Source organism: Symphodus melops, assembly GCF_947650265.1.
Source record: "Symphodus melops genome assembly, chromosome: 3".
NCBI classification, from domain to species: Eukaryota; Metazoa; Chordata; class Actinopteri; order Labriformes; family Labridae; genus Symphodus; species Symphodus melops.
The window spans coordinates 7,790,769-7,817,984 of record NC_136693.1 but is presented as its reverse complement, the minus strand read 5'-3'; the positions used below and the strand labels follow the sequence as shown (position 1 = coordinate 7,817,984).

General features: G+C 40.3%; 2 protein-coding genes and 1 long non-coding RNA gene across 6 annotated transcripts in view; 2 read left to right on the top strand and 1 right to left on the bottom strand.

Annotated features, from left to right (window-relative positions):
• cdkl5 (cyclin dependent kinase like 5) overlaps window positions 1–13,054 on the top strand; it is a 30,020-nt gene extending 16,966 nt beyond the window's left edge. Inside the window, exons 9-21 of one of the 2 annotated variants that reach the window (XM_079339429.1) lie at window positions 1,211–1,313; window positions 2,104–2,190; window positions 2,806–2,886; window positions 3,026–3,201; window positions 4,200–5,050; window positions 5,749–6,089; window positions 6,842–6,943; window positions 7,236–7,341; window positions 7,660–7,795; window positions 8,682–8,787; window positions 9,456–9,617; window positions 10,487–10,729; window positions 11,434–13,054. In XM_079339429.1, coding sequence (XP_079195555.1) covers window positions 1,211–1,313; window positions 2,104–2,190; window positions 2,806–2,886; window positions 3,026–3,201; window positions 4,200–5,050; window positions 5,749–6,089; window positions 6,842–6,943; window positions 7,236–7,341; window positions 7,660–7,795; window positions 8,682–8,787; window positions 9,456–9,617; window positions 10,487–10,729; window positions 11,434–11,841 — 2,902 coding nt within the window. In that variant the 3' untranslated portion in view covers window positions 11,842–13,054. The remainder of the gene's footprint in view (window positions 1–1,210; window positions 1,314–2,103; window positions 2,191–2,805; window positions 2,887–3,025; window positions 3,202–4,199; window positions 5,051–5,748; window positions 6,090–6,841; window positions 6,944–7,235; window positions 7,342–7,659; window positions 7,796–8,681; window positions 8,788–9,455; window positions 9,618–10,486; window positions 10,730–11,433) is intronic. The other variant, XM_079339430.1, reaches the window with a different exon arrangement.
• A 1,848-nt stretch (window positions 13,055–14,902) lies between these two features.
• rs1a (retinoschisin 1a) lies at window positions 14,903–27,162 on the bottom strand. 3 transcript variants are annotated; one of them, XM_079339439.1, is made up of 7 exons: window positions 26,992–27,162; window positions 20,877–20,942; window positions 20,521–20,543; window positions 20,049–20,172; window positions 18,125–18,266; window positions 16,818–17,013; window positions 14,903–16,380 (listed from the first exon to the last, which is right to left on the bottom strand). In XM_079339439.1, exons 1-7 carry the CDS (start codon window positions 26,993–26,995, stop codon window positions 16,228–16,230), a joined length of 708 nt encoding a protein of 235 aa, XP_079195565.1. In that variant the 5' UTR covers window positions 26,996–27,162; the 3' UTR covers window positions 14,903–16,227. The 3 variants fall into 3 exon arrangements, with proteins under 3 accessions (XP_079195565.1, XP_079195563.1, XP_079195564.1); XM_079339437.1 differs by lacking the exon at window positions 26,992–27,162 and adding an exon at window positions 21,040–21,189; XM_079339438.1 differs by lacking the exon at window positions 26,992–27,162 and adding an exon at window positions 21,040–21,189 and having other exon boundaries at window positions 20,877–20,939.
• LOC306821180 lies at window positions 25,740–26,433 on the top strand. The gene is made up of 2 exons (XR_013778751.1): window positions 25,740–26,035; window positions 26,170–26,433. It is a non-coding gene; the product is annotated as an uncharacterized lncRNA (long non-coding RNA).
• Window positions 27,163–27,216: the final 54 nt, after the last annotated feature.

Genomic DNA, 27,216 nt, shown 5'->3' with positions numbered 1-27,216 from the left:
AGCAGTAAAACACCTAGAGATTAAGATTAATTAAACAGATTGTGGAACTGTATTGCATTGCAGACAAAGACTATATGAATACAAGATTCAAGATTTTTATTCTGTCTGCGTTTGGTGAAATTACAGGAACATGCATATATACATAAAAAGGTCATACAGCATGACAACACTTTCTTTCTATTTATGTCAGTAGACTGTAAACGGACAACAGCATTCTCCTATTTGACAAAGTTGAAGCCCAAATACCTCTCTGGTAGGTGCTGACATAATGCAAATTTGGAAGCAGGGTCAGCGCAGTAAGGATCGGCAGGAAGAGCCGCTGTAATGACATCAAGCCACTTCTGCAACAAGCAGCGAGAATCACTCCCATGATTCTCCACCAGCCTCTACGTCATCTTTTGTTTTTGTTTGCATTGAGAGCCCCCGGGCAGCATGCTGTACGTTTAACTTAGAGGAGGGAGGGTTATGACCTAAATCTTTTGGCTTCACTTGAGACATGGTATTCAGCTGTCAATACAATCTATGGTTGAGTCACAAAACCATTTTTTCTAAAAATGATTCATCTTCTTCATCTCCATTGTTTTAATTCATATTATTTGGCTTTAAATTCTTTCCTGATATGTGCAGATTCACCTTCTACAGCACTATGGCACAAACCACCCTGAGATCACATTTCTGTTTCGCAGTTGTCGTCGTAGCTCATGTTGTTTTTGATTCCCTTTTGCTGCATTGAATGTCCATTCTAGCTGGGAGACAGCAGAACGTCATCTTGCTTCACTGCTGTAGCCTGATTTAGTAAATGCCCTGGAACATTTATTGAGACAGCGTTTGAATGCCGCCCACTCAAATACTCGCTCCCTCCAACACCACCGCTCCTCTGCTTCTCTGCTGCCAGATCTCTCACCATTTCTAACCAGTCTCCTCCCTTCCTCCATAAACGGGTGCATCTTGTTGAGCGTCTCCAACAGAAAGACGGCATCCATGATCTTATTTTATTTTATTTTATTTCACGCCACTTACATCATCACCCTGTCACAGCCATTACCTTGATCCTCATAATCATCTCCTCTTCATTTGAGTCGCTTCATTTTCCATCCCTTTCAACACCATCATCACCCATGCTGTCGAAGTGACGGAGTGGTCACAAGCTCTTATTGACTTTGTCACAATGATAGTTTTACCTCCCCGTCTCTTTTTCTCACCATGGTAGGGCTCCGTATGGAAAGGCCGTGGACATGTGGTCAGTGGGGTGTATCCTCGGGGAGCTGAGTGACGGACAGCCCTTGTTCCCTGGAGAGAGTGAAATAGATCAGGTGTGTAATGTACTGACAGAAACTTAATTAGCTATGCTATCGATGAGAAATGAACCATTTTAAGCTGTTTTCCGCATAAAAGTGACAAATGGATGTTTGTAGATTTCAGCTTCCCCACTGTGAGGATTTGCAACGTTTATGCCTCATACCTTTTTAAAATGAATCTCTTTGAGTTTTCTTCGACTCTTCTGATGGCTGAATTAATTATTTATCTGTACCTAATAAAGATCATGATCATAGCGTGATTTTTTTTTTTTTTTTTTTTCTGAAAAGGACAAAATAGACTTTTATAGCTAAGCATTTAACAGTGTTAAGAAAAGTTGTTATACAAGAATCACAGTTACAGTCTTTTGGACTCAGCTTTGAAACAACACAGCTGTGTCTATCAGCAGCTAGAAGACAACATGGTGGACTTAAAAAGTCAAAGCAATTGTATTCATACAAATCAGAAAATCCACAAAATGTCCACGAATTTGATAATCTACGCAGCGGAAAAAATCCTCCATACAACTCACGTAGAGTGAGATTTTATGCTCAGATATGGGATTAGAAAAAGCCTAGTCATGAACACAGGAGCTTAACAGACAATCTTACCTCCTAACTGGTGAACTTGTTTGGTCTCCAAAATCAACAGTGAATTTAAGGAAAAAAAAGGATGAATATAGAGCATCAATCTTTTCAAGTATGCTCAAGGACATTCTAACACACCTTGTTAACAAAGCAAGAGCTGTTGTCGAGTAAAGACTACTATCACACTACCAACATTGTTTCTGCGTTATTTGCTCTCTAGCTCTTCACCATTCAGAAAGTTTTGGGGCCTCTTCCTGCAGAACAGATGAAACTTTTCTACAACAACCCTCGCTTTCATGGAATCAGGGTAGGAGACTTTTATCTTTCATTTCTTTACAGAAGCTTGTGTTCCACACATCTCCTGTTCTTCTAACTCCTCCTCCTGAAATTGTTTCCTCTCCTTCCTTTATATCTCCAGCTCTCGCTCTGTCTGTCCCTCTTGCTCTGTCTGCCTTCTTTTTCTTTCTTTCCCCCTCTATCTCTCTCTCTCTCTCTCTCTCTCTCTCTCTCTCTCTCTCTCTCTCTCTCTCTCTCTATCTCTCGCTCTCTCTCGTGGCAATGTTCCCAGCACTATGACTGAGTAGATTGCTATGACTCATGAGATAGGTGGTTGGTGTTCAGTTTAGCAGCTAACAAAAATGTCCCAGAAGACGTGTGTGTGTGTGTGTGTGTGTGTGTGTGTGTGTGTGTGTGTGTGCGCGTGCGTGTGTGTGTGTGTGTGTGTGTCGATATGTGTGTGTATGTGTGCATGTTTAGTGTGAGCTGGTGAGCTTTTGTATGATTTAAACCAAGAGCATATATTTTATTTTTTTTACTGACAAGAACATCTATTGGAGTTTTTAAATTGTAATAGTAACAAATGTAATTGTATGTGTGTGTGTGTGTGTGTGTGTGTGTGTCTGTGTGTGTGTGTGTGTGCTAGTTTCCCTCTGTTACTCATCCTCAGACTTTGGAGAGAAGGTACCAGTGTATCCTGAGTGGTTTGATGTTGGATCTGATGAAGGTAAGACACAGAAAAATTGAAATAGTACTCACACATGAAATTAGAATATACATGACAATTTTAATCCAGGTCTATTCAAGTTCTGTCACATTTTGTCAAATCATTTGAGTAAGTATGTTGCCCCTTTCGCTCCCATCAGAGCCTGTTGCTGCTGAACCCCACAGAGCGTTACCTGACTGAGCAGAGTTTAAACCATCCAGCCTTCCAGCCTCTGAGACAGGCAGAGAGAGAACGACCTCCTCCTGCGTCCCCAAACCCGCCGCGCTCCTCCAAAAGGAAAACGCACCATCACGGAGAGAACACAGTTCCGACAAGGTTAGATCCGATACGTAAGCTTTCTGTCGCAGCGTCTTCCTGCACAATTCCATTTCTACAATTCATTAAGCAGACGCTTAATGAGAAGGAAATGATGTCAGTAAGTGCAAAAAAACTCAGAGGAAAAGCACGACATCGACAGCTGTTCCGTAGAGTCAAAACCACCCAAAAATCATCATCATCAATATCATTAAGTGCATAGGTATTCATAAAAGAGCTGAGTCTTTTGCTTTTTCTTAAAGGTATATAGACACTCTGCGGATTGAATGGTGTTTAGTAGTTTGTTCTACCATCGGGGGGCAACAGAGGAAAAGAGTCTAGTTAGTGACTTAGGGCGCTGTTGTGAAGGTTGATTTCAAAGTGAGGGAGGGTGTGTACACCCAGATGATACACTTTAGGTAGGGTAGAGTCGATTTCATTGCTGTTTTGTAGGGAGAGAACAGCAAAGTGACATGTGCTCCTTTGGGTAGGTTGACGACCAGTCGCAATTTGAATCCATGTCTTTAAACACTTTGACTTATTTTGGTTTATAGAGTGAAAACCGTCATAGACACCTTTGTTTAAAGAGTTGTGGAAATCTTCTCTGACTGATCTCTGTCTTATTACATCAACATATCATTCATCCGTGGAGAGCATGCTGTACCTCTGAAAGGAACATATCAGACTTCGTGACCCTCTTTGGTATGGAATAGTTAACCCTGAGTTGTTTGATTCCAACTTAAGCAGTTTGACATTCACATTTTAAAACAACCCTCTAATTAATATTTTTGGTGACATGCAATTAACGTGGAATTATCATCATCAGTTATTTGGAGCAAATGTATATAACCATTAGCATTTCATCTTGCAATAATAAAAACGTTGTTTAAACATTTCTTGGAACAAGCAGTCTTAGAATTATCGGAATCAGAACTGAGTGAGTTGGATCTTCGTTCCAAAAGTTTTGGCAACGGTTACTTAGTTGTCTTATACAACACTTATCTGTCTCTCTCATCAAGGAGTCACACCAAGAGCACGAGCCGTCGCTCCAACAGCAAAGAATGTTCCAGCCTCCCTCGCCATGGCGACCTACATCACCTCAGCAACAAGGGTTTCCTCAACGGGAACAAGCCAACCCCCTCCAGTCTGAGCCCTCAACTCCTCCCAAAGGGCCAGTACTTGTCCCAAACCCTCAATCGTTCGGCCTCATCCAGCAAAGACCTTGCCAACAACAACCTGCCGCACCTCCTCAGTCCCAAAGACACCAAAGGCAAGACAGAGTTTGATTTCAGCATGGGACCTTCCCCGAAGCTTTCAGAACAGGGACACGGAGGGAAGTACAGCCACAGCAAATCCAGCTCCTCCCGCTCTCAGCAGCAGCAGCAGCAGCAGCAGCAGCAGCAGCAGCAGGCCAGCCGCCACACCTTCTTGGAAGGAAAGAACAATACCCTGCAGTCTGCAGCAGAAAAACAACATGGCCGACACACCCACAGTATGGCCGACTCTACTCACGGGTCCATGTCCTCGTCCTCTAAGAGTTCAGCGTCTTATCTCAGCCTGTCAAAGAGCCACAGTGCACTGAGCGATTCTAAATCTGTCGGGAACCTCAGTGATGGTCGACTCCACCTCGATGACCCAAACTCCAACACCAACGTTGGGATGCAGCCCAGTGCTCGCTTCTTTCCAGCCAGCTGTTTAGACCTCAACGCTCCTTCAGGTCCACCCGGACCGCCCGGCAGCCCATCTGCTCGACACAGTGATCGATCTGGACACAGCCCCGCTTCACGTAGCAGCGGCAACGTCCGCATGGAGAGCAGCACACTGGACTCCTCGTCCAGACACAAATCCAGACATAAACCTTTAACACCAGGTAGGGTCAAGAGTCAGGTTTGTACTGCTATGTCAACTTAATTATCACTCATTATTTATGGAAACAGCAAAGCAAACTAACATCTTTTTCCAGCTAAATGTTTTTAGTTTCACTTGGTCTGACATTTTGATAATACATTATTTTCAATGCTATACATCAAAACATTTGGACCAAATTCAACTTGAATTACATAGTGATGCGATCAGATTTGACTGGTTTTAGGTTTATTGTCAAAGTTCAGGGAATTTATGACTTTCCTATTCCAGAAAAAAAACACGATATCTTTGCAATGCCTGGAAGAAAGTACAAAGATATTATGTTTATTTTTATTGTCTGAGAGAGAAAAAACACGCAAAAGATTAATAAGTGGACCATTCCCTCGTCGTCCCAGGAAAGTTTTATTCACCATCACACGCTCTGCAGAGATACACAATGAAACAAAAAGATGGTACTTGTTTCATGTTTCTTTCTAAATGCAAGTGTTCATGGTTTTGCCGTCTTATATAGTTTTACAAAATCTATGACTCAGACTTTAGGCTAAAATAGAAGATGATGATGTAGACTTTACAAACTGGTCTGGGACATTTTCCACCCAGTTAATCCTTCAATATACTTGAATTCTCCATAATGAAAGTTGTCATTACTTGAAGATGTGATGACTTTGATCTTTTCTTTCTTCTTGTCTTCCTCTTCTCCAGAGGAGGCCGGTGCTCCGGAGCTTTTAGACCCTGGAGGAGCCGGGATGTCTTCCACACACACTCTACCTTCTCCACACGAGTCTTATCATTACGGCCTGGGCTACACCTCACCCTTCTCCTCCCAGCAAAGGCCTCAACGCCACTCTATGTACGTGAGGAGGGAGCGTCACCGACCACACGGGGTGGAGGGTGGGATGGCGGGCCTTCCTGCACCGGGGCAGGCGATACCAACACGTGCCAGCAGTCTGCAGCTCCTCTCTCCTCAGCTGCAGCACCGGACCACCCTGACGGGACACTCGGTTAGCTCGTCCAGAGAGGACTGCACAGATGACATGACCAGGGTTAGTGGAAGAGGAAATGTAAGGGTGAATGTTTCCAATAACTACAACACACACAATAGAACTGTAGATCCTTTATCTCACACGAACATCCACCCTTGAAGAACATTGAGGCAACAGGAAAAAGAGACTAATAACAGTTATTGAAAAAAGATTCAGTTTTAGGGCTGAATTAAACGAAATAAGGAAATGTAAATTATTAGGTAATTCTTAATCTGCAGCTGGATGCACATATGACATTGAAGTAAGAATTATGATATAGTGATGAGCCTTTTTAACTAAAGACAACAGGGTCTTTAAAACTTGTAAAAAAAAAAAAGCCCAGAATAACTTAAATGGGAATACAATAATCAGCATAGCAAAACAACATGTTGTAAATGTTTTCTTATTCTTTCTGATTAATCTGGAAGGCAGTGTTTGCCACCACTTTGTGGCCTCGCTGTTATTGCTCCTCAGCCTGCCTGCTTTACTGTATTAGCTCTTACAGTTGACCTGGAGTCCCATGAAGTTAGGAAGAGGCAAGAGGCCTGTGTTATCCAGCGGTGATCAGCAGGAGGGAACAATCGTCTGTTAACTAGAGCCTTACATTTTGTCTAAGGGGGTCAAAAGGGGAATCTATTACTTTAGTAGTGCGTGTATGTGATCTTGAATTGGTGTGAGTTTGCAGGGTCTGTCACTGTCTTACATTACCATTGCCTCTGCTTCATGCTGCTTTTTAGTCTGCTTTGACCTGCACCTGTCCGTCTTCCCAACAGAGTGAGCAGTCCCCTAAAGACTTGAGCCACCCCTGTGCCCCCATCAAAGACTCTACGAGGGACAACGCTGCTGCTTATCATACGCAGCGCTCTAAAAACGAGGTCCGACCCTCCAGACCACTTCACTGAACACAGACAGTAGCTCTTCTGAACGCTGGTTTCCATAGCTTTCTCTGTTTCTATCAGGCAAACAGCTTCACTGCACGCTGTCGCTGGTATAAATGTAACATCACTGAAAAGCTCTAAGATCGTCCCCTATGTCTTGTGACGTGAGCCAGCAGAGAATGTGACAGCTAATGATAAGATAAGAAGAGACGTAAATGGAGATTCTCAATCGCAAAGCTCAAGATTCTGATGAACTCTGTTTGGTTTTGTGTATGTGTGTGTGTCTTAGGTCGGTATGTATCACGACCCGCATGTTGAAGACGGCGGTTCCTCCAAGGAGAACCGGATGATCTTCACTGAGTCCATGCCACGGAGAGTTGGCAGCTTTTACCGTGGTAGGGGACAGGAATAGCTTCATGACAGCATGTTTATTTCTATGTGCCACATGATGCAGATTTTTGAGAAGTGAGTTACATCGGAAGTAAACATTTTTAAACAGCTAGTTTTTCCATGTTACTGAAGTGATTATTGAGTTTAAGCATGTAGAACTGCTTAATTAGGCTACTACTTTATACAAAGTATGGGATTTGAGGAATTGAAAAAACAAAAAACAAAACGGAAGAATTGCAAACAAAGAACCTAAAGGAGATCTGCTGATAGAAAGAATGTATTTTGTTTGTATGTATGTATTATTTTCTCTGTTTTGTCTTCAGTCCCTTCCCCCCGACCAGATAACTCCTCCTCTTTCCACGATGGCGTCGGGCAGGGTCGAGGGCCGGTCGTACCTGTTGTACCTGGAGACCCAGTTGCCATGCCCAACCACTCCAAACGTCAGACTGCTTTTGACTGGTGAGGAGTTATTTTCTTCTCTCAAAACACCTGAACTAAAAACTGGAGCATCCACTATTAAAAAAGGTAGAAGGGCCTCCCAACTTGCAAGTCATTTCATTAAATTAAAACGGGCAACTAGTAGGTATCATACAACTAATCCCACAGTCATACAAACAGCACTACACCTCTGCACTGTTTACAATGAAGGTTTATTCTCTGATGGGCCCACTGCCCAACAGAAATGTAGTTTTGCTTATGTAAATTATGTAATCTGATAACTGTCTCTTTATGGTTTAACAACCAGATCAGTGTGACCTGTAACCTATAACAGCATTTTCAGATTTTATTTGTGTTTTTTTTTTTTTTTGGTGTCTGGTGGAAAGAGTCAGAAGTCAGGAAGAGAGAGAGAGTTGGGAATGACGTGTGGTAGAGGAGCCACAGGTCTCATTTGAAACCTGGGCTGCACCACGTACAATTGGGGACTAAAAGCCTCTGTTCATGATGAGCATACACTAACCACTATAGTTAGTGCCCCAAGCTTTTTTGGATTCTTATTTAAGGTTTGTTACACTAACTTCGATCCATCAGATATTTTAGTGCTTCCAAGATGTGGTGCTGCTTATAACATAATGTTTAAGTTCAAAAGAATGAAAACCTTTTCAACTTTGTCTCAAACATTTGAAATGAGATCTTTTTCTCTGTGATTGTGGAATTTTTTTATACATGTATTCAGTTTATTAGGAGTGAATCATTTGAATATCGATCATCTTCCTGAGTATCTATTATTCCAAGATCAGTTATTGTCTTCCACTCACTTAAGCCCAGAAGTAACCTGGAATATGACAGATTCAGTGCGAAGCAAAGTTATTATGAGACATGAATCATGTCCACATTTGCCTTGTAGGACTGCTGCTGAAGCGATGGTCATGAATCCTCCGGAGCCAATCAAAGAGAAGGAAAAACAAGGCTTCTTTAGATCCATTAAAAAGAAGAAGAAGAAGACACAAATCGTAAGCTCATTCATTTTTCCACTTGTGTCTTTTTTTTTACATTGTTTTGTTTTTTAAAATTAGTTATTGTAAAGTAAATGGTGATCAGTTAGACCGGAGACGAATGACGGTGAATTCCATTCAGAAATCAAAGAAAGTAACATCTTCTCACTGGTAAAAATCACAGCCTTTAAGTGAACCGGTTTGAATCGTTTCTTTTGTTGCACTATTTATAAGATGAGTACAAAAACTTGTACTCAACTTTTGAACTGTTCTGCATTTTCACCCATGTTTTTCACTCTACAATTTTCCAGTGCAGTTTGGGAATATCGCCAACAGTGAGGAGACACTTTCTTTGTGGCTAGCTAAGCTAGCTTGCTTTGAACACATCTGATCGTCTTACCACTTCTGTGTAGCCCTTTTAGCCTTCACCGTGATGTTTCACTTTGGACTGTGTTACTTCTTTAAAGCAAAGATGACTGAAATAATAACATTACAGCCCACATAGAGTTCTAACTTTTTTAATTTAATTATCAAAATCTTCATGCTATAATCCAAAATATTCTCTGTGTCTTTTGTTCAGTTTGATTTCTTTGATCTGTTGACTTTTGTGTGGCTGCAGTTGTTTTTTCACTTTGCTGTCAGAGATTTGTGTTGAGAGTTGTGGCTGTGCGTCTTTTGCTCCACAGACGGACATGGAGGACGGGAGGAACCCCAGCATCAAGAAAAGCCTTTTCCCCCTCTTTAGCTCTAAGAATAGCTTAAAGCACAACTCAGCTGTCAAAGTCCTACCTGTAGTGGCCTCGCCTATGGTACAACACCAGCCTCCCGTGCCCTACCCTGCCTCACCAGTAATCTAACCTCGAACACTACGGCTGCATGTTGACTCACACATGACCTCCTTTTTGAAATCCTCTCAAGAGCTCGATGACTGATTGACTGTAGAATATTCCAAATTGAAAGGATTTCAAATAAGTTTTGCGGCTAATACTGCACGCTGTATGTGCATCCATTTTGTCTCGCTATAATGAATGTCAAAAGCAGTCCTCCTGCATTCACATCACATTGTAAGACATTGATTTCATGCTGCAGTGTGTGCTGTTTGTGAGGCCCACACGTCGAGACTCATCCTTTTCAAAGAAAGTATCACATGAGGACCATGAATGCATTCAATGCATTTGTACGCTCATGAACCCACACATGTATCCAAACTCATTCTGTAGACACTCAATGACTCTGTATTGTGCTCTTTGATAGTCCAAAAACATAGATAAAGCTCATTAGGCTTAAAGAGAAGGTCGACACCACTCTGTTCCGTAAAATGAAGCTGCAGATAACAGCTAGTTAGACTAGCTTAGCACTTCGACTTAACAGCCTGTTCTCCAATTGTGTTGTAGACTTTTATAATATCATTAGTTTCCCAGTGTCAGCCTCTTTAAAGGTGATATTTTGTTGTTTATATATCTTTTTGAACATGTTTTCTCGACTGATTCTAAATGCTGACAGGCCAGAGTATGTTATCATTTCATCTATTATCAGAAAGATAATCAGCAGATAGACTGAAGTCACACACAAACTTTCAGTCATTGATCACCATCCCCATCTCTTTGTGACTTGTCAGCTGCTGTGAGAGGTATGCATGAAGAACCTCATCAGAATATTCCTAGTGGTTCTGGACAGCTCATAATAAAATGTGTGTATGTTCTTTCTCATGTGTTAGGTTCCTGGTAACGGACAAGAGCACATGTCCCTGCCGAGGAGCTCAAAGTCATCCTCTCACCACGGCAGCCGACGGAAAAATCGCGAGAGATCCAGAGACAGAGACCGAGAACGGGAACAGAGCAGGGAACGAGACAGAGAGAGAGAGAGAGAAAGGGAGCGAGAGAGAGACAGGGACAGAGGGAGGGAGAGAGAGAGAGTCAATGACTGGCCACCAGACAAACCAGTGGACTCGCACTCTCAGGTACGGACATACTGGAGACGTAATGTTGTATGTGATAAAAGATCACAGAACGTTCTCTCACAAAAATGATGGTGTCATTTTCCCAAACAGCCATTAAGGTGTCAGTTGGACAGGAGGATGTTACTTATATGGAGTTCTTGTTATTTAGGAAAGTAGTATCCACTTTTAGGTTTGGGCAAAACAAATATGTTCTTCTAGACAAACCAAAAAAAAGCCCCAATTTTCCAACAAAGAACAAAGAAGGGTTTGAATTTGTTGCCAGATGCTGAGAATCATCTTTTTTCCATTAGTGTCGGCTTTATTATGCTGTTGACATTCTCCCTCCTGGAAGTTCTATCCCAATTATTTTGCTCTCACTAAAATATCATTATAAACATCAAAACCAGTTGTGTTCATAAATAAAAAATATAGGTGTCCGATAGGAATGAGCCCCAGTTGTCTCCACTTCTTTTTGTTCTTATCACTCACTTGATAAGGACAGATAGATAGATAGATAGATAGATAGATAGATAGATAGATAGATAGATAGATAGATAGATAGATAGATAGATAGATAGATAGATAGATAGATAGATAGATAGATAGATAGATAGATAGATAGATAGATAGATAGATAGATAGATAGATAGATAGATAGATAGATGAGACAGAAGGATGAAAACATGATATTTTTCATTTTGAGTTATTTGTTTCTTTCCTGACAGAGTCAACCCCTGAAGTCACTCCGCCGGCTCCTCCATCTCTCCCCTTCTTCCTCGAATCAAGGACAACCTCCTCCTCCTCCCCCTGACCTGCGCTTCCAAGCCCCCCTCCCCAACCCCCCTCAGCCCTCCACGAAACCAGTCTACCCCGAGGGTCGAGGGCACACTGAGAGTAGGGGGCACCCCGGGGTGAGTAGCTCCACCCAGCAGGCCAAGAGCCGCAAGACCAGCTACCCGCTTCCTGGGCAGATCGAGTCCAGCTGGCACGTGTCAGCTCTGCAGCGGGCAGAGGGCGCTCAGTTCACCCCCGAACAGCTTGGCATCAAACCGGGGCAGAACGGACCCACCTTTACCCGAGCCTCCCGCACTCGGATGCCAAACCTCAACGACCTGAAGGAGACTGCGCTGTAACCCCCCCCAGTCACTTCTGTTGTGTCTCCACCCTGAACCGCCTCTGTCAGACAACACCAACATCATGGTACTGTAGTGCAAGTTTACATGAAAACCTGTTTCACTGGATCCTCGTTTAGAAACGTAGTTCTTCTGTTGATGCTTAAGTGTCTGAAATCTACAAAAACTAAACCTTTACAGGTCAAACACACTCAGCAGTAACAGTGCTGTGTAGGAAATCGAAGATGGGAAAGAGGGTGCGACTGTTGTGTTAGTCAAATGTTACTCTGATCTTTCCGGTCAAGAACACACTGCCTGTACGGCCTCTCTGCTGCCATCTTCTGGTCAAAGGACGCTACAGCTACAACATTGGACAGCTGCTGTCAAACCAGTGGCCGAAAAACTCAAATGTTTTTTCATGCTCTAATATTTGATAAGAACAACAACAGAAAAAAAAAAAAAAGATTTCTATCAACATTATTTATTAAATGTTTATTTGTTATAAATTCAAGGATATAAGCTATAAATGACACATTATGTAGGCTATATGGGAATATTATAAGATAACATAGAGATAAAAGTGTAATTGCAAGAGCTTTAGTTTCGACACAGAGAAATGCATAGATATTTATGTGTTGATAATACAATATGTCACGAGAAATATTTAATAATGGTGAATGTCCTTTTTGATCCGATTGAACAGATTTTCATGTCATATTATTTTGACCCTTTTCCTGTTTTTGTTATTTTATCAGAATGTAAAGAAATATTTACAGATGCCTGTTGCCCACTTAGAAAAACAAATCCAAGACATGTAGAAAAAAAAATAATCTGCCCATCGCCTTCATGACATCAGCTCTGAAGTTCAGTGTCGAGTCAGGATTTTTGTCACCAGGGTTTGGTAGCAGAACACACTGAGTGACACTGCTTTACAAACATTAATGTCCCACTCTTTAAGGAGCCCCATGTTGTGTTCCTTCGATCATTTATCAGATACAACAGCTTTCCAGCTCCATGCTGCCATGTTACTTTTGTCTACAGCCTTAACAGCAAGAAATGTGCATCAACACTTCGGGGCCCATCAGTGGTGACAAGTTTAGCCTCTTTAGGTGAGGTTGGACTGACTTTACTGACTCCTTCAACATCGAGGACAGTCTGAGGTGAAGCTCTTAAAGGTGAAGTCTGGTGTTTGTACATTTTATAAATGTTCATAAATCAAATGAAAAGATCAAAAGCAACTCTGAAATGAACAAACTTATATGCGATGTCTGTATATTCAAATCCATATATAAGTTTGAATTCTATAAACAACAAAAAGTCAGAAGTGAGCAACATAGTTACAGTGGAGGAAATGTTCATTTATCTCAAAGACCATCGGCACTGACCCGATGCTTCGACTTTTCCAGGTAACCTCGTGTGTGTTTAACCGCTGCTAAAAAAGAGCCCCATACAAGTGCATTACTTGACCCCTTTAGTGTAGTGTCTGCTTAAAAAGGCAACATCCTGCTGCTCAAAATCATGTGCATTTTCTTCAGAAAGGAGTCTGAGAGAAGCATCATGAAGACTCCTCTGTCCTGTTCCTCATTTGAATGAGGTCATTTTGATAACGTTGCCAGGACACAAAGGCAGTGGGTTTGTTAAAACAGCTCATGATAGATCTGCAGAAAGATTCACTCAACTTAGCTCCAGATGCTGCAAAGCAACATGAATGTGTATGAGTGCATATTGCTGGTAGATGACTTAATGCTTTTGATCTAAATGCTATAGTTCTTCTGTTTTTCTCAAAAAACTGTCGTGAGATTAGATAATAGATCAAATAAATGCTGACTCGATACATTTCCAGTATTGTAAAACTCTGTGCTTCAGTGTTGTATACCACTTAATATTGTCATTATTTACTGGAATATGCTCACATCAACGCAGCCCCTTGCCTGTTTTATTACATTTATTGACAAACGTCGAAGAAAGATTTTTAATATCTTCAAGAAAGTTCTAAAACAACACCAGACTTCTCCTTTCATAACATGTTTACATTTTTCTGTGTTCATTTAAAAAGCTGTCATTAACGTTTACATTCGTAAATGCCTTTCGTAATTCTGAATTTTGTTTTATTAATAGAATTGAATTACAACTTTTTCATTAGAATATTTCGAGCCATGATCAGGGATGACTTTAGTGGAGTGGGTAACTCATGAAAGCATTTATTCGTTTCAGACATGTGGACGAGGCAAAGTTAGAAGAAAACACAATTTGTGGCATGGTCAGAATACACAGCAGTTTTCCTCTCAGTCTTTACTTCATTCTTTCCTCTTCTTCTGTGGTTTTAAAGTGGGAGAGAAGCTGGTATATCGCAGAAACAGGGAATGGAAGAAATATGTGCAAATCCAAGATGACTGTGGATTACAAACAAAAAAAAAGAAGAATCTTGTTTTGTTTCTCATCTGTCAGTGAGATGAACATTCACAAACAAGAAAAGAGAAAACTAATTGACTACCTGGCTGATTGAAAGCAATAACATTCAGAGAGAGTCAGACTAAAGCAGAGTGCTCTCGTCAAATTAGTGGCTGGTTAAATTGGAGCCAAATATAGCAAAGAGATGAAGGAAGTAATTATTGTTAAGTATCCACATATAAGATCAAGACATGCCCTGCAATATCCCCCCCCCTCCCCCTCCTGTTGTGTATTATGGAAATCCTGATTGTGGATGATTGTAAACGACTGCTGATGTGGGTTCATTTATGGGACAGTGAGGCTTGCCTTGCCAGTGACCTGAAGCCTTACGTTAGCTCAGCCGAAACGCTTCAGACGGAATCGGAGGCTTCATCCCCCACCCCACTCAGTAAGTCACATCTACTCAGAACTAAAGAGAATTTTTCTTTTACAAATATGAATGTGTTTCCTAAAACATGAGTTCCTTTTTCATTCAACGGTTTCCCACTTCTTACAGGGTGTAAATAGAAATTACAGAGCGTATCTATACTGACCATTCTACTTTAAAAATGATTGGGTCTCATAATAAAAGCCAACTGTACATTTTTGAAACGGCTCACGTTTGTTTTATATCACAGACATACACACAACATGAGATGGTTTATTTATCGATTTAATCAAGGAAAAGGATACAATAAGGATCACACATGCAGAGAAAAAAAGTCCCTGGAATGTATTCTCAAAGCATCATGGGAAACTGAATTGAAATAATACAGAAATAAAAAGCCAAGAGGGAACCACAGTACAAAACCAGATTTGCATGTTCGTAAGTTTAGCATCACTCAATGTTTATAAAGCCAAACAGAGTGATATTTAGTGCCTGAGATAATAGTGAGTTTTTACAAACACCAAAGGCAAAACAGCAAGTGAAACCACGGGTAGATCTAAAAAGAAAAGCTTGATTTTGTTTTAGATTTTCTTGGTACCAACAATTCTCATGAAAAGACCAAAAATCTCCAAACTGTTTTTAGGAGACATGATTCTGTCTCACACTTTATTGAACACGCTAAAATAAAACCACAGAAACATATAATCTTACATTGTTTAGAAGGAAAAGTTAAGAACAGCTGGGGGCTGCAACTTAAAGCAAACGTTACTCTGAAATCATGTGAGGGGCTATTTCCCTGAGCGTATGAATGTTTGGAGCAGCAGTATAATGTTTGTGTTACTGATTTGATATAAACTCAAGTGACCATGTTTGAGGTACGGTGATCAATTTTACTTGTGGTGTATCGGTACGGCTCACTGATATGTTTTGAATTGTTTACAGAAATTTGACAAAAAAATTGATTTTACAATAATACAGATCACAATCCAAAGCAGTTAGTAGGAGAAATACGTCGATGGTTTTGGTCTTTTCTTGGGCTTTGTCAGCAGTTTTGAAAATAATATTAACCAGCATTTCCTTTTTTTTCTAAATGAAGGGAATAAACCATCTGGGGAGGTGCAGAAGCATAAATCCACAGTTTAACTGTAAAATCTCAGGTGTAGCGCACAGAATTGATCAGATCTGTCACAGGAGGACACGTTTTTGTCTCAGACCAGAGGATATAACCTCCATGGCAACGCTGCCCCTCTCTCTCTCTTTTCACAGCTAATTATTGCTTTGAATTTATGCCATTTCATTTCAAATGGACTAATCTATTGAGAATTCAGCAAATTAAAGCCTGCAGTGTGAGACTGGTCCGACACAGACAATAGAGAGCAGGCTGAATGAAAGCTCTTTCTGCATATCAAACAAATATCTTAAGTCTTTTTTTGTTTGTATTATAAATGTTTTTACAGGACGTTTTTGTCTAAAGTTGTGGTTTTTCTGCAGGACAATCTATGAACAACATGAGATGGGTAACACACTTTAAAATTGGGGCTTGAGGTTAAGTTTTAGGACGAGGCCTCTGGGACGCTGGGAAGAGACGTTCACATGCATTTGTTCATGCAGAGCAGCAGCTCCAGACGCAGAGCAATGCGTGTATGCCATCCCAGTGGGAGGATGCGAATGTAGCGTGCCACGATGGGCGGCCTCAGGAGGTTCTGCACAGACGAGGAGCGGTCAGAGTTTCCATAGAACACCTGAGGAAAGAAGAGTCAAAGTCCAGACGGAGGAGCTGATTAGTAACAGCAGAAATACACAAAGTGCCTTTAGTGGTTAGATCATGCTTATCTCCTCAGTTACTACTTGGTTTTACAATTTGTATCACACCATAACAATGATCAGAAGTATATAGTGAACGGAAAATCTTTAAATGATTTGATTTGGCAGAAGAACAGTTCTCACTTGTTTTATCTGGAACCAGTAAATATCTGACACTTCTGCATAAAAAATATATTTTAAAGATCATTTATCTAAGTAATGGCAATGTCTTAAAACATGTTGCAAATCCCAACAAAAGAAATTAAATGAATGTATGCAAGGGTTAAATTGTAAAATGTGTTGAAGCTAGAACTACCCAAATGAAAGATCAGTAAAAGTTTTAAAGGCGGAACAATTATGGCTGGGTTTAACTGACCCGGTTGTTTCCAGTCTGGTCTTTGTAATAGATCCAGTTGAGTTTTTCATCAGATCGGTATTGAACGCTGTATTTTGTGACCCACTCGTCGGCGTCACAGCGGCCCTGAGTGAGGATCCCTGAGACCACCTTCACCTCCATCAGGTCGATCTGCAGCCACTGACTGCTGTCCTGGAACTTCGACAGCCAGGCACACCTGCACGAGGAACACAAGCACAGAATCCACCGTGAATTTAATGCAGCATGTCAGGCTCTGCAGCTTTTCTATCATTTTATCTAAAAAAAGTTTGCCATAATACCTCCTTAAAGATGAATTTAATGCCAGCCTAAAAAGCTGATTTTTGCCTCTCTCTCTCTGATTAAAGGGTCCATGTTTGCTGTGTTGTTGTTGATTGTAGGTTTGCCCTCTTGTACCTTTAACCACACTCTTTTATGAAGTATTTGGACCTTGAAGCACACCTGTAGACAGGTGGCAAGTTTAACTTCTGGAGGTAAGCTCTGCTCAGTGTAGCAGCTCCTAACAATTTCTCATAGCACATGTAGTCATGCAGCTCTCGATGCATGATGAGTATTTATATTTATGTCTTTAAGCATATTTGCATGCCAAGCTCTCCAAAAGCACCTTAATATACAGAATGAGTGACGGATCACATTTTGTTTGAGTGCATTTCTGCTCGTCTGTTTTTCACAGATGGAGCGTGCCCAGACATTTGTTTACCAGGGTCTCTCTCACTGAGGCAGAACAGTTGACTGTATATAGCCAATCTTTTTTGAGTATGATATGGGAGCTCACTTGTCATACTGAACGGCCCCACAATGCATTGCAACTCTTCAGACTTTCCAATGACAGCGCTTGCAGGCCAGCCAACAAGTAGTCGTCATGTAGGTGATGAACATTTGTAGATTGCTGTTTAATTAATTTTTCAAAAACATGTTTATTTCTGCAGTGAAAAAGGGCTTTTAATATGAGATCTAACAGAGTTCCCCTGCTTTGAGAGTCATAAAACCTCAAGTGGACAAGGAACAATTTTTCAATACTGGAGGTTGCCACATGTATCCACAGAGTTGGAATTAAAAATGTGTGATAAGTCAGATTTCAATTCACCTGTTTCTGATTACCCAAATCTTAACAGACTCATTTGTCTTTGTCTCTTCGTTTCTAGTCATGTCATTTGTTATATTCCCTAAACTTACAATTGTAAGCCTTTTTTTCCCCTTTTGCAATGGATTCTTCTTTCAGTCTGCATCCAGGTTTTCTGTTTTTCCTTGACTCTAACTTGATAGAAACATTTTGGACTTTTTCTTACCCGAAACCCTGAGTGTTGAGGCGGGCCCTGCTGGGGAGCCAGGAGGAGAACCAGCCGGTGTACTGGTCCTGGTTAGAGCAGGTGATCTGTTCCGGACTCACTGATCCAGCCTCAAAGCCCAGAGGCCTGTGGTATGGACACTCTGCAGAAAGATCATAGATATGGAGTCTGCAATGGAAATCTCTCGTGTGATTATTAGTTATTGTTCATCACCTAAAGACCTCCAGGCCACAGGGATTTCAAGGTCCTCACTCGGATGGAGGCTTAAACACCGAGATGTCAGATTAGCAGAAAAACACTGAAATGATCAGTGCTAAGCCTTTTAATTCTCCATCTCGCTATCCTTTCTACTCTCTCCATGCTCACACCCTCTGGCTCCCTAAAGCCCCCTTCTGTGTGACCCACATCCCCTCCTAAAAGCCTGCAGTTTAATTCTCCACACTGAGAGAGATCAGTGATGTCCATTAGGGCAGCAGGCAGACAGATGGCCATGTTCTCCTATCCACAGCTTTAGCTCTGTTGCACACTTTTTCATCTGTCATACAACCCTTTTAATACCACTAAAATCACATTAAAGCAAGACCAGAGTGGACAATGTAATTTGCATTTTATAAATGTATAAATAGGGGAGATAGGATAGCTTTACATAAGTGTGTTTTTTCTGCTTAAAGTTCATTAAACATCAGCTGTGGATGCTCAGAGCTGAAACCTGCTGTACTTTTGTTTACTACTGGATTAAGCCTAACCTGTGAGGGTCACATCCTATCTAATCCCTGAATTACAATGTGTACTACAGCAGCAGCAGCAGCAGCAGCAGCAGCAGCGTGTGAGTCAGGAGATAAGTGTTTACATAACAGCAACGTGAAAGACACTTGTTCCTCCCTGATGTGTTTGAGGACTGAAATTGAGGACTTCAGATTATTGAGTCAGTGGAGAAACATCTGTGTTACACACTGAGAAGAGAGAAGAATTTCTGTTTCCCCTCATCAGTTTTCGTCACTAGGTCCATGTTGTGGTAATTACTGGTTTCTGTGACGGTCTATTATGAGCTCCATAATCTGAGCAAAATGTTCTGAGATAATGATCATCTGCCAAACATCATCTCCTGTCAATCAACGGTTGCCTAGTGATTGCAGCTCATTTGACACACGTAGATTTACTGAAAATGAATCTTCAATGATGATTAACTCTTCAGGCGCCCCTTCTTTGATCTCTAAAGCCGACACTTTTCCAAGTCTTGTCTTAAAAGCTTTCCATGTTTTATCTTTATTTGTTTCTTAGCCAGAGTTTTGTTTACAGGAAAACAAGATATGATATGATTAAAAAAAATCTGTTAGCTGATGCTAACAAGTTCAGGACTTAGTGATAATGGCATTTTCTCCTTCCATTTTGATCCTACTACAGGCCCAGAGTTAACATTAACTGACAGATCCTTTGAGAACATTTAAATTAACACGGTGTTCCCTCATTCTCTCAAATGAAATCCAGCTGCAGATCTCATTTTTAACCAAACAGAAACAGTTCATGAAGAGGACTGTGCAGCTTCAGTCGAGATGTTTGTGCTTCTTTTCAAAGCTCCATCTGCATCATCTTCTCCGACGATGTCCAGTGGAGCATGTCCACCCTGTGGCGTCAAATCTGGAGTATAATGCACTCATGCATGTGCATATAGAGATTCACCTCCTATCTGTTTAATCAGCACTGTAGAGCTTAAAGGCTTTGTTGATTAAACTATGGACAAGATTTTAATAGCCAACTATTTTGACCATCATAGTTCACGCCTATAATAGCTGAATGATTTAATAGGTTCATGTAATCCGTGAAAGCCCTTTTTTGCATAAATTAATGGGTTTATTAAGAGGGAGGGTTACTGGCACAGAAAACAAACAGTGTTTGTGTTTTGGCTGCATGTAATGGATCTTACCGGGCATGCAGTCCACTCCTCGTACCATAGAGCTGGAGCCAATGGTGGAAAACTCAGTCGGGGTTTCACCTCCTTCACAGTCACATTTGCAGGACCTGCTGGTCCACGCCTCAGATACTCCCGCCTTAAATAAACATATAAAGTCAATTTGCATTAATTAAATGTATTCAAAATAGTATAATCAGACACACTCAAACCAATAATTATGTCAATTGAAAAAAAGCTTGTTTGCAAATTTAAACAGAATTATCTATTGGATCACTCTCAAGACAATGTGCCAGCAAAGACACTGTACTACTTAATGACTCACTAAAAAAATGTATTGTGTTTGCCAAAGGAAATCAATCAGTTTGACCATTTTCAACTGGATAGAGACAATTGAAGCTCAAGATGAGATGTTTCTGTTGGATCTACATCACTTGAACAGTATTTGGGTGAAATCATGTCTTATATTTGTTAAGTCTCTTCTTACCTCTTGGGCATGGATGCTGATAACTGTTCAGGCAGATGGACAAAGACAAATGCAAGTCAGGCAGCCGTACGAGGAAGCACAGAGGAGATAAAAACACTGTAAGGACACTCATCCACTGTGGCAAACAAAATCTGTGCATCAGTCTGTCTTTATTTAGACACATTAGTAAGAAGGCAAATCAAACATGTCACCAAGGGAAAACCCGTATCATAATCTCAAGGATAACTGAAGAAATCTGCTGTTTTTGTTCAATTTTCAGTCACTGATCAGTTTATCCTTTGAGATATCAATTTTAAATATTTAATCACACAGTTTATGTTTTCATAAATAGAAGAGAATAAAGACTGACACTGTACCGTTCACTCCCAGAAGAAGCAGAGCCAACAGGAAACGCTTCACTATAAGAGCCATCTTCGAACCTGCTTCAAACCACACAAGAACGACTGCAGAATGAGCAACCAAGGCAGCAGTGATGGAGAGGCTGGATTACAATAATCCACAGGACACTAATGGCCTTACCTAATGCCGTCCTCATCTGACAAAGCCCCTCCTACAGCTGTTCACCCCCCAGCATCAACGACCACATAAACACATACTGAATTTACTGCTCAACATCTCTACACAGTCACAGGGTCAGAATTCAAATCTGGCAGGAGACACAGAAGGCAGTATGGACAATCTGCGATGTGACAAATATTTGGCTTGTGCAAGTGTGCATGTGTGTATGTGTAAGAGAGGGAGGGTGCTGGAGGGTGGTGATGGCCTCTGCTGGGCCTTCTGATCCATATAATCCACCAGAAGGTCTTCTTTTAGAGGATTTCTTTGTTTGTCTTGTATATCTGCTTAATTTCCACCGTGTTTCACTTTCTATATAAGTAAAGGAAAACAATACATATTATTTCTGCATCATAATTAAACGTATGAACAATGTGGTATTATTTTGGGTTCTAAACAAAGAAAAACATTTCTGGAAGGAAGGGCACTGCTGTAAGGAAGAAAGGAAGAGAGGAATGAAGGAAAGAATGAAAAAAGGAAGGAAGTAGGGAAGGTATTAAGATATGATATTAGATTGGGTTCTAAACAATTAAACATTTTTTCTGGAAGAAAGAACATTGCTGTTCTCTGTTGAAGTAATTAGTAAAATATGGTCTTATTTTCAGGCTTTTTATGCCATTTATAGGACAATGTTGGAGGTAAGGGAAGGAGAGGAGGGAACGACAGGTCAGATTTAAACCTGGTTTGCCCACTTGGAATACAACGGCCTCCATACATGGGGCGCACGCACTAACCACTACGCTACCAGCAGCGCTTTCTATCTTTTGAATGTGTAGTAGAATGGTGGGCCTGAAGGTCAACAGTTTAAATATTTCACCTTCTACAAATATGTTTGACAAACTGAAAAGGGTATGCCCATAGTACTAGTTTATGGGGGGGAAGCTGATTGTCTGAACTATTATAGGCTATTAAAAGGCCAGGTATCAGACTATCTTTAACTCTTGAGTCTTAATGTTTATACTGCACTTATTCAAGATTGTGATATTGTTAAATCCCAGAGGCATATGAGCATGATATTATAATAATAATAAAAAGATGTGCAAGCTTGTCGTCTAGTTATTAATTCATTGAAAAAGAAATGAAAGAGAACAGACTGACCTGTATGAAGTCCCATTCAGAGTCGGAGGGTATCTTCAGTAGCATGGAGACATGTTGACTGCAGTAGACTCCTGACCCCGTGCCACGCCCCTGGGGGGCGGGGGAGGGTGAGGTCCCCTATTCTTACACTGGGTGTAAATATATATATAAATGTATTGAATTATCAACAAAAATGTTATGATACTGATTGGTTAACTGTACGTTCCATCTCATAAATTATTAACTCTGAAATCAATCTGATCAGTGTCATACATTTTAGAAAGAAGATTGCACATCGATTTTGAAGTGAAATTTGTGAAAAACTTCAATAATAAAAAAAAAAGTGAAAATAATATTAACACACGGAAAGTAAACATTAACAGGTTAACTAATATTTGTTTCTAATACTAGGTTTTGACACAATTAGGGAGAGGAAAAACAGTCTGAAAATACAATACAAGAGTTGACTTTTCTTTTTCCACACACACACACACACTTTGGATGTCCCAACCAAAACACAAACAACAAAACTTTAGAAAGAGACTGTATGCTTGTGCAAGCCACTTGTGAGGAGCCTGATGGTCAGTGCTTGCCGCTGACTGTGGACTGGAGCTAAGCCCACACTCTACACTGCCAGCCAGCCTTTGTTTCCATAGTCTATGTGTCCACTTTGTGTTAGAGAATTAGATGCCCTTAATTCTCGTAACACAGTGATGAGAAGGATTCTCTTGCAGGGGCCCAAGCAGTAAGCGTCGAGACACAGGAGTAAGTTTAAAGAAAAGGTGGGATTTTATTTTACTTAGATATAGAAAAACCAAATTAGAAGAACAAGGCATATAAAAGATGTACATTTAATATAACTTTAAATCAAGATGATGAAATGAATTAGGGTACCTGAAATCAAAGCAGAACCTTATGCCTCCATCCTTTGGTATGAGGACCACTGGGTTACACCACTCGCTCTTTAAAGCCTCGATGACCCAGCATCAGGTCAACCTCCCTCCTCAGTGAGGCCAGCAGCCGCTCAGAGATCCTGTAATTTAAGACCACTGCAGGTGTCCAGTGAAAGAATGCAGAGTGCTACCCACAGCAACTTTATTCCAGGCATCATTTTGACACGTGAACAATTTCTGAACAAGATGAACACACATAAATCTGCAGGTGAACACAAGTGTTGGCCTTTTACTCCAAACTATCAACAACTAAGCAGAAGAGTCCTAAAGGCTCAAGTTGCTCAAATTCGTGTGAAGGAGTTGTAATCCGTACAGCGGAAGCTGTTTTTAAAAACATCTACATATGATAAAAGAGGACAAAGTTGGATTAAAAACATGCACTTTCCTCAGGTCTAAAAAAAAAAAGATTTACAAGCTTGACATGGTGCAATTAATATAAAATTTGAATTAAAATATATCCAATCCAGTCCACCTTTATTTGTTAAGTACTTCAAAACCACAACATTGACCAAAGTGCTGTACAGAAGAATAGATAAAATACATAACAGCTAACACTCTTGAGGTTTTGTGTTTCAAACACATTGAATATTCTAAAACAGATAAAATAATACAGTCCTTATCTAACTCAAAAGCTAAAGATTTCTGGGGACTTGACAGCTCTATCATTAAAAAACACAGGGAGATTTTAACACCAGCTATAACTCATATTGTAAATAAATCTATTGATGAGAGTGTATTCCCCAGTGTCTTAAAAACAGCAGTCATAACCCCAATTTACAAATCTGGAAGCAAAAATGAAACAAGCAACTACAGGCCTATTAGTATATTGCCTGTGGCATCCAAAATTCTTGAAAAAGCAATCGTAGAGCAGCTAACCGATCACCTAAATTGCAATAACTTTTTGCATTCAATGCAGTTTGGTTTTAGACGTAACCATTCCACTGATGCAGCCTGCTGCTACCTGATAGAAAACATAAAGGCCAGCTTGGACAGAGGGGGCACGGTGGGTGCTGTGTTTTTGGACTTGCGAAAAGCCTTTGACACGGTAAACCACTGTGTCCTCCTGTCCAAACTTTCTAAGTATAATCTGTCCATGGAGACATTGCAATGGATACAATCATATCTCTCAAATCGGATGCAGTGTGTGAGGGTAAATAACGCATTGTCCTCACTGAAGCCCTGCACAACTGGGGTCCCACAAGGATCAATCCTGGGACCCTTGTTGTTCAGCATTTACATCAACGATCTTCCGGCTGTGTGCAAAGACATAGACATCATTATGTATGCAGATGATGCTGTCATCTTTGTACATGGGAAGGACATGGAGCAAGTAGCCACTAAATTGTCCTCAGCCATGGACAAAATAAGTAACTGGCTTAAATCTTCTTGCTTGACCTTAAATATTAAAAAAACAGTTGGAATGTATTTCACTAAGTCCAATAAAGCCAAAGATATGCCTAACATCTATATTAATGGACAAAAAATTAACATTGTGACAGAGATAAAATATCTAGGTGTCCATTTGGACCAAACTCTGAGCTTTAAAAAACACATTAAAAGAATGTGCAACTCCATTAAATATAATATCTCCACCTTTAGACACATTAGGAATAGCTTGACTACTGAAGCATCTTTCATGTATCTCAATGCCATGATCTCTTCACACATCACCTACTGTTTGTCCTGTTGGTCTCAGGCCAATGAGACCACAATCAAACAACTCAGATCTGTCTACAATCAGGCATTAAAGGTGCTTGATAGAAAAGCCCTTCGCCATCATCACTGCAATATTCTCAATAAATATAACGTATTAAGTTTTGACAATGTAATTCAATATACAAATCTAAGAACCGTTTTCAAAATTGTTAACAATACTGCTCCACCCTCAATGAAAGAATTCATAAAACTTTATTCTGAACAAACGACACGAACATCCCGCTCCACCACTCGCAGAAACTGTGCCGTCCCAAAGAGGTCCTCTGTATTTGCACAGACAGCCTTTTCATTTAAATCTATTCAACAATGGAATCAACTTCCTGATAGTCTGAAGCTGTCTGTGGATCTTAATAACTTCTCTAGAAACCTAAAGAAACACCTTCTCAATAATCAGCTGTGTCAGCATCAGCGCACTTAAATTTTACGCATGTAATTTTGTTGCTAAAGTTTTTTACTGTGTTAATATTAATTAACATAGTAAAAAACGTAAAACTTAAAATATTAATTAATTAACAGTTTTTAGGCTGTGATGGTTTTCTGGAAAAGAAACCATCTGATTAGTTTTAAATGACTACTGCTTTTAAATGACTACTGCATGTATTTGTTTTGTGCTACTGACAGTTATTTGTAATGTCATGTTTTAATCCTGTGTGCACCTGCCCGGGGACAGCAGATGGAAACTAGCATTCGCTAAATCTGGTACAAAGCATATTTTCGAAAGATTAATGTATTTTGTACATTGTCCCTGACAAATAAACTAATAAACTAAACTAAACATGAGATTAAAAATGGGTCCCATCCACTGTGATGTTTAACACACACATGTCAAGTCCCTGCTTCTATTTGACATTTGTCTGAAGTACAAACTCTACACACCAAAGATGTCTAAAATCACATGCTGAGGGTTTCAAAGCCTGCTAACAGGTGACAGTAATTAGGCCTAATTAAACAAAGCTGTTTTAATTTGTCCTCATTTAAACATCAAACCACTCCTCTCACAATCTTTTCTGTTCTGCTCCTACTCCTGGAAGCCACTGAAGAAGCTATAGTGAAAATTAATTGACTGATTTTTTTTGTTCAAGCGCAAGATTCAACACCAAAACGGAGCCAGTTTTGAAATGAAGGCTCCTGTCCGAGCAGCATGCAGGACTCAATCACACACAAAGAAGAGGACTCGGGCTCACTCCACCATCATTTATAGAGCTCATAAAGAGGTTTGACCAAAGCTGTGTAATATAGGTTTTAATCTTAATCTTTTAACAATAAAGTCTTGTTCTTAAATATGTCATCTCATTTAGAGTATCGCTCCTGTAAAGCTCCATTCCTCACTTTCTCATTTCTCTTGCAGGTTGATCCAGCTGGTATGAGGAGTCCAGATTTCCTGTTTAGTCGACTCAGTTTTCCCAAACCGGTCCTGCTGAGACTGGTGAGCTCGGAGGCTTCCAGACTATCCAAAACCAACAGACTGAAAGTCATCACTGTGCAGGAGATCAGTGCTGCTATGACACTTGTCCAGCGGAGGATTAATACCAGAGCTGCTGCATGAAGAACTGGCAAAGAATTGTATTATTTTAACTTTAATTAAAGAGCCTTTTAAATTGTAACTGTTCAATTTGTTTGTACGATCAATTAATTGTGAATAGTGACCATGTCAGTGGGATGAAGTTCAACACATGCAGACAGTTATGGAAGATTTTAAAGTGTTTCAGCTTTCTTACAAACTTTCTTTTTTTTGAAGAGCGTGATAAACAACCGATATCTTTAGCAGTGTTATTTTCTTTCTGCAAGTTTTACCTCACATCTTAAGTTGGACACACTGTTTAGCAGTAAAAATGTTTTTTTTAGAGCTGTTGGGGATGAGGTATTTTATCTGAACAGCAAAAGTTGGAAAGACTTTGAAGGGGAGGTCAGTCACTTTTTAGCACTGGCTGTCAGGCCAGTGGATTTAGACGTGGAGGGTAACCAAAGATGTTTGTGTATTAAACCTGAGTAGACGGGAAGCTTAATCTTTTAAGTCTATATTAAATGTTACTTCAACCACCCGAGAAAAAAAAAATTGAGAAGTGCCAGAAAGGTTGGCCTAATAGGCTAAAGATCATATCTGTTGATGCACCAATTAATCCACGTTTAATAATTATACATTCATTTTAAAAAGCACTTTTCAACATACCCATAGATGTGTTTTGGGTGACAGTGGCTTATTCTGAGGGATAGGTTGAGAAGCAGTGTAGTCACTGGCTCAAGTCCTCTTATAGACCAATATCTAAAAATTGGGATCTTCTGTTTGCAGCCCCTTAACTTCCATCTCTCCAATATGGGCTTGTCTAGGCCAAAGGGAATTAATGTAGCCTGTATAAAATTAAGTTAACTTTTAAAGTACATAATAACTTAAAGT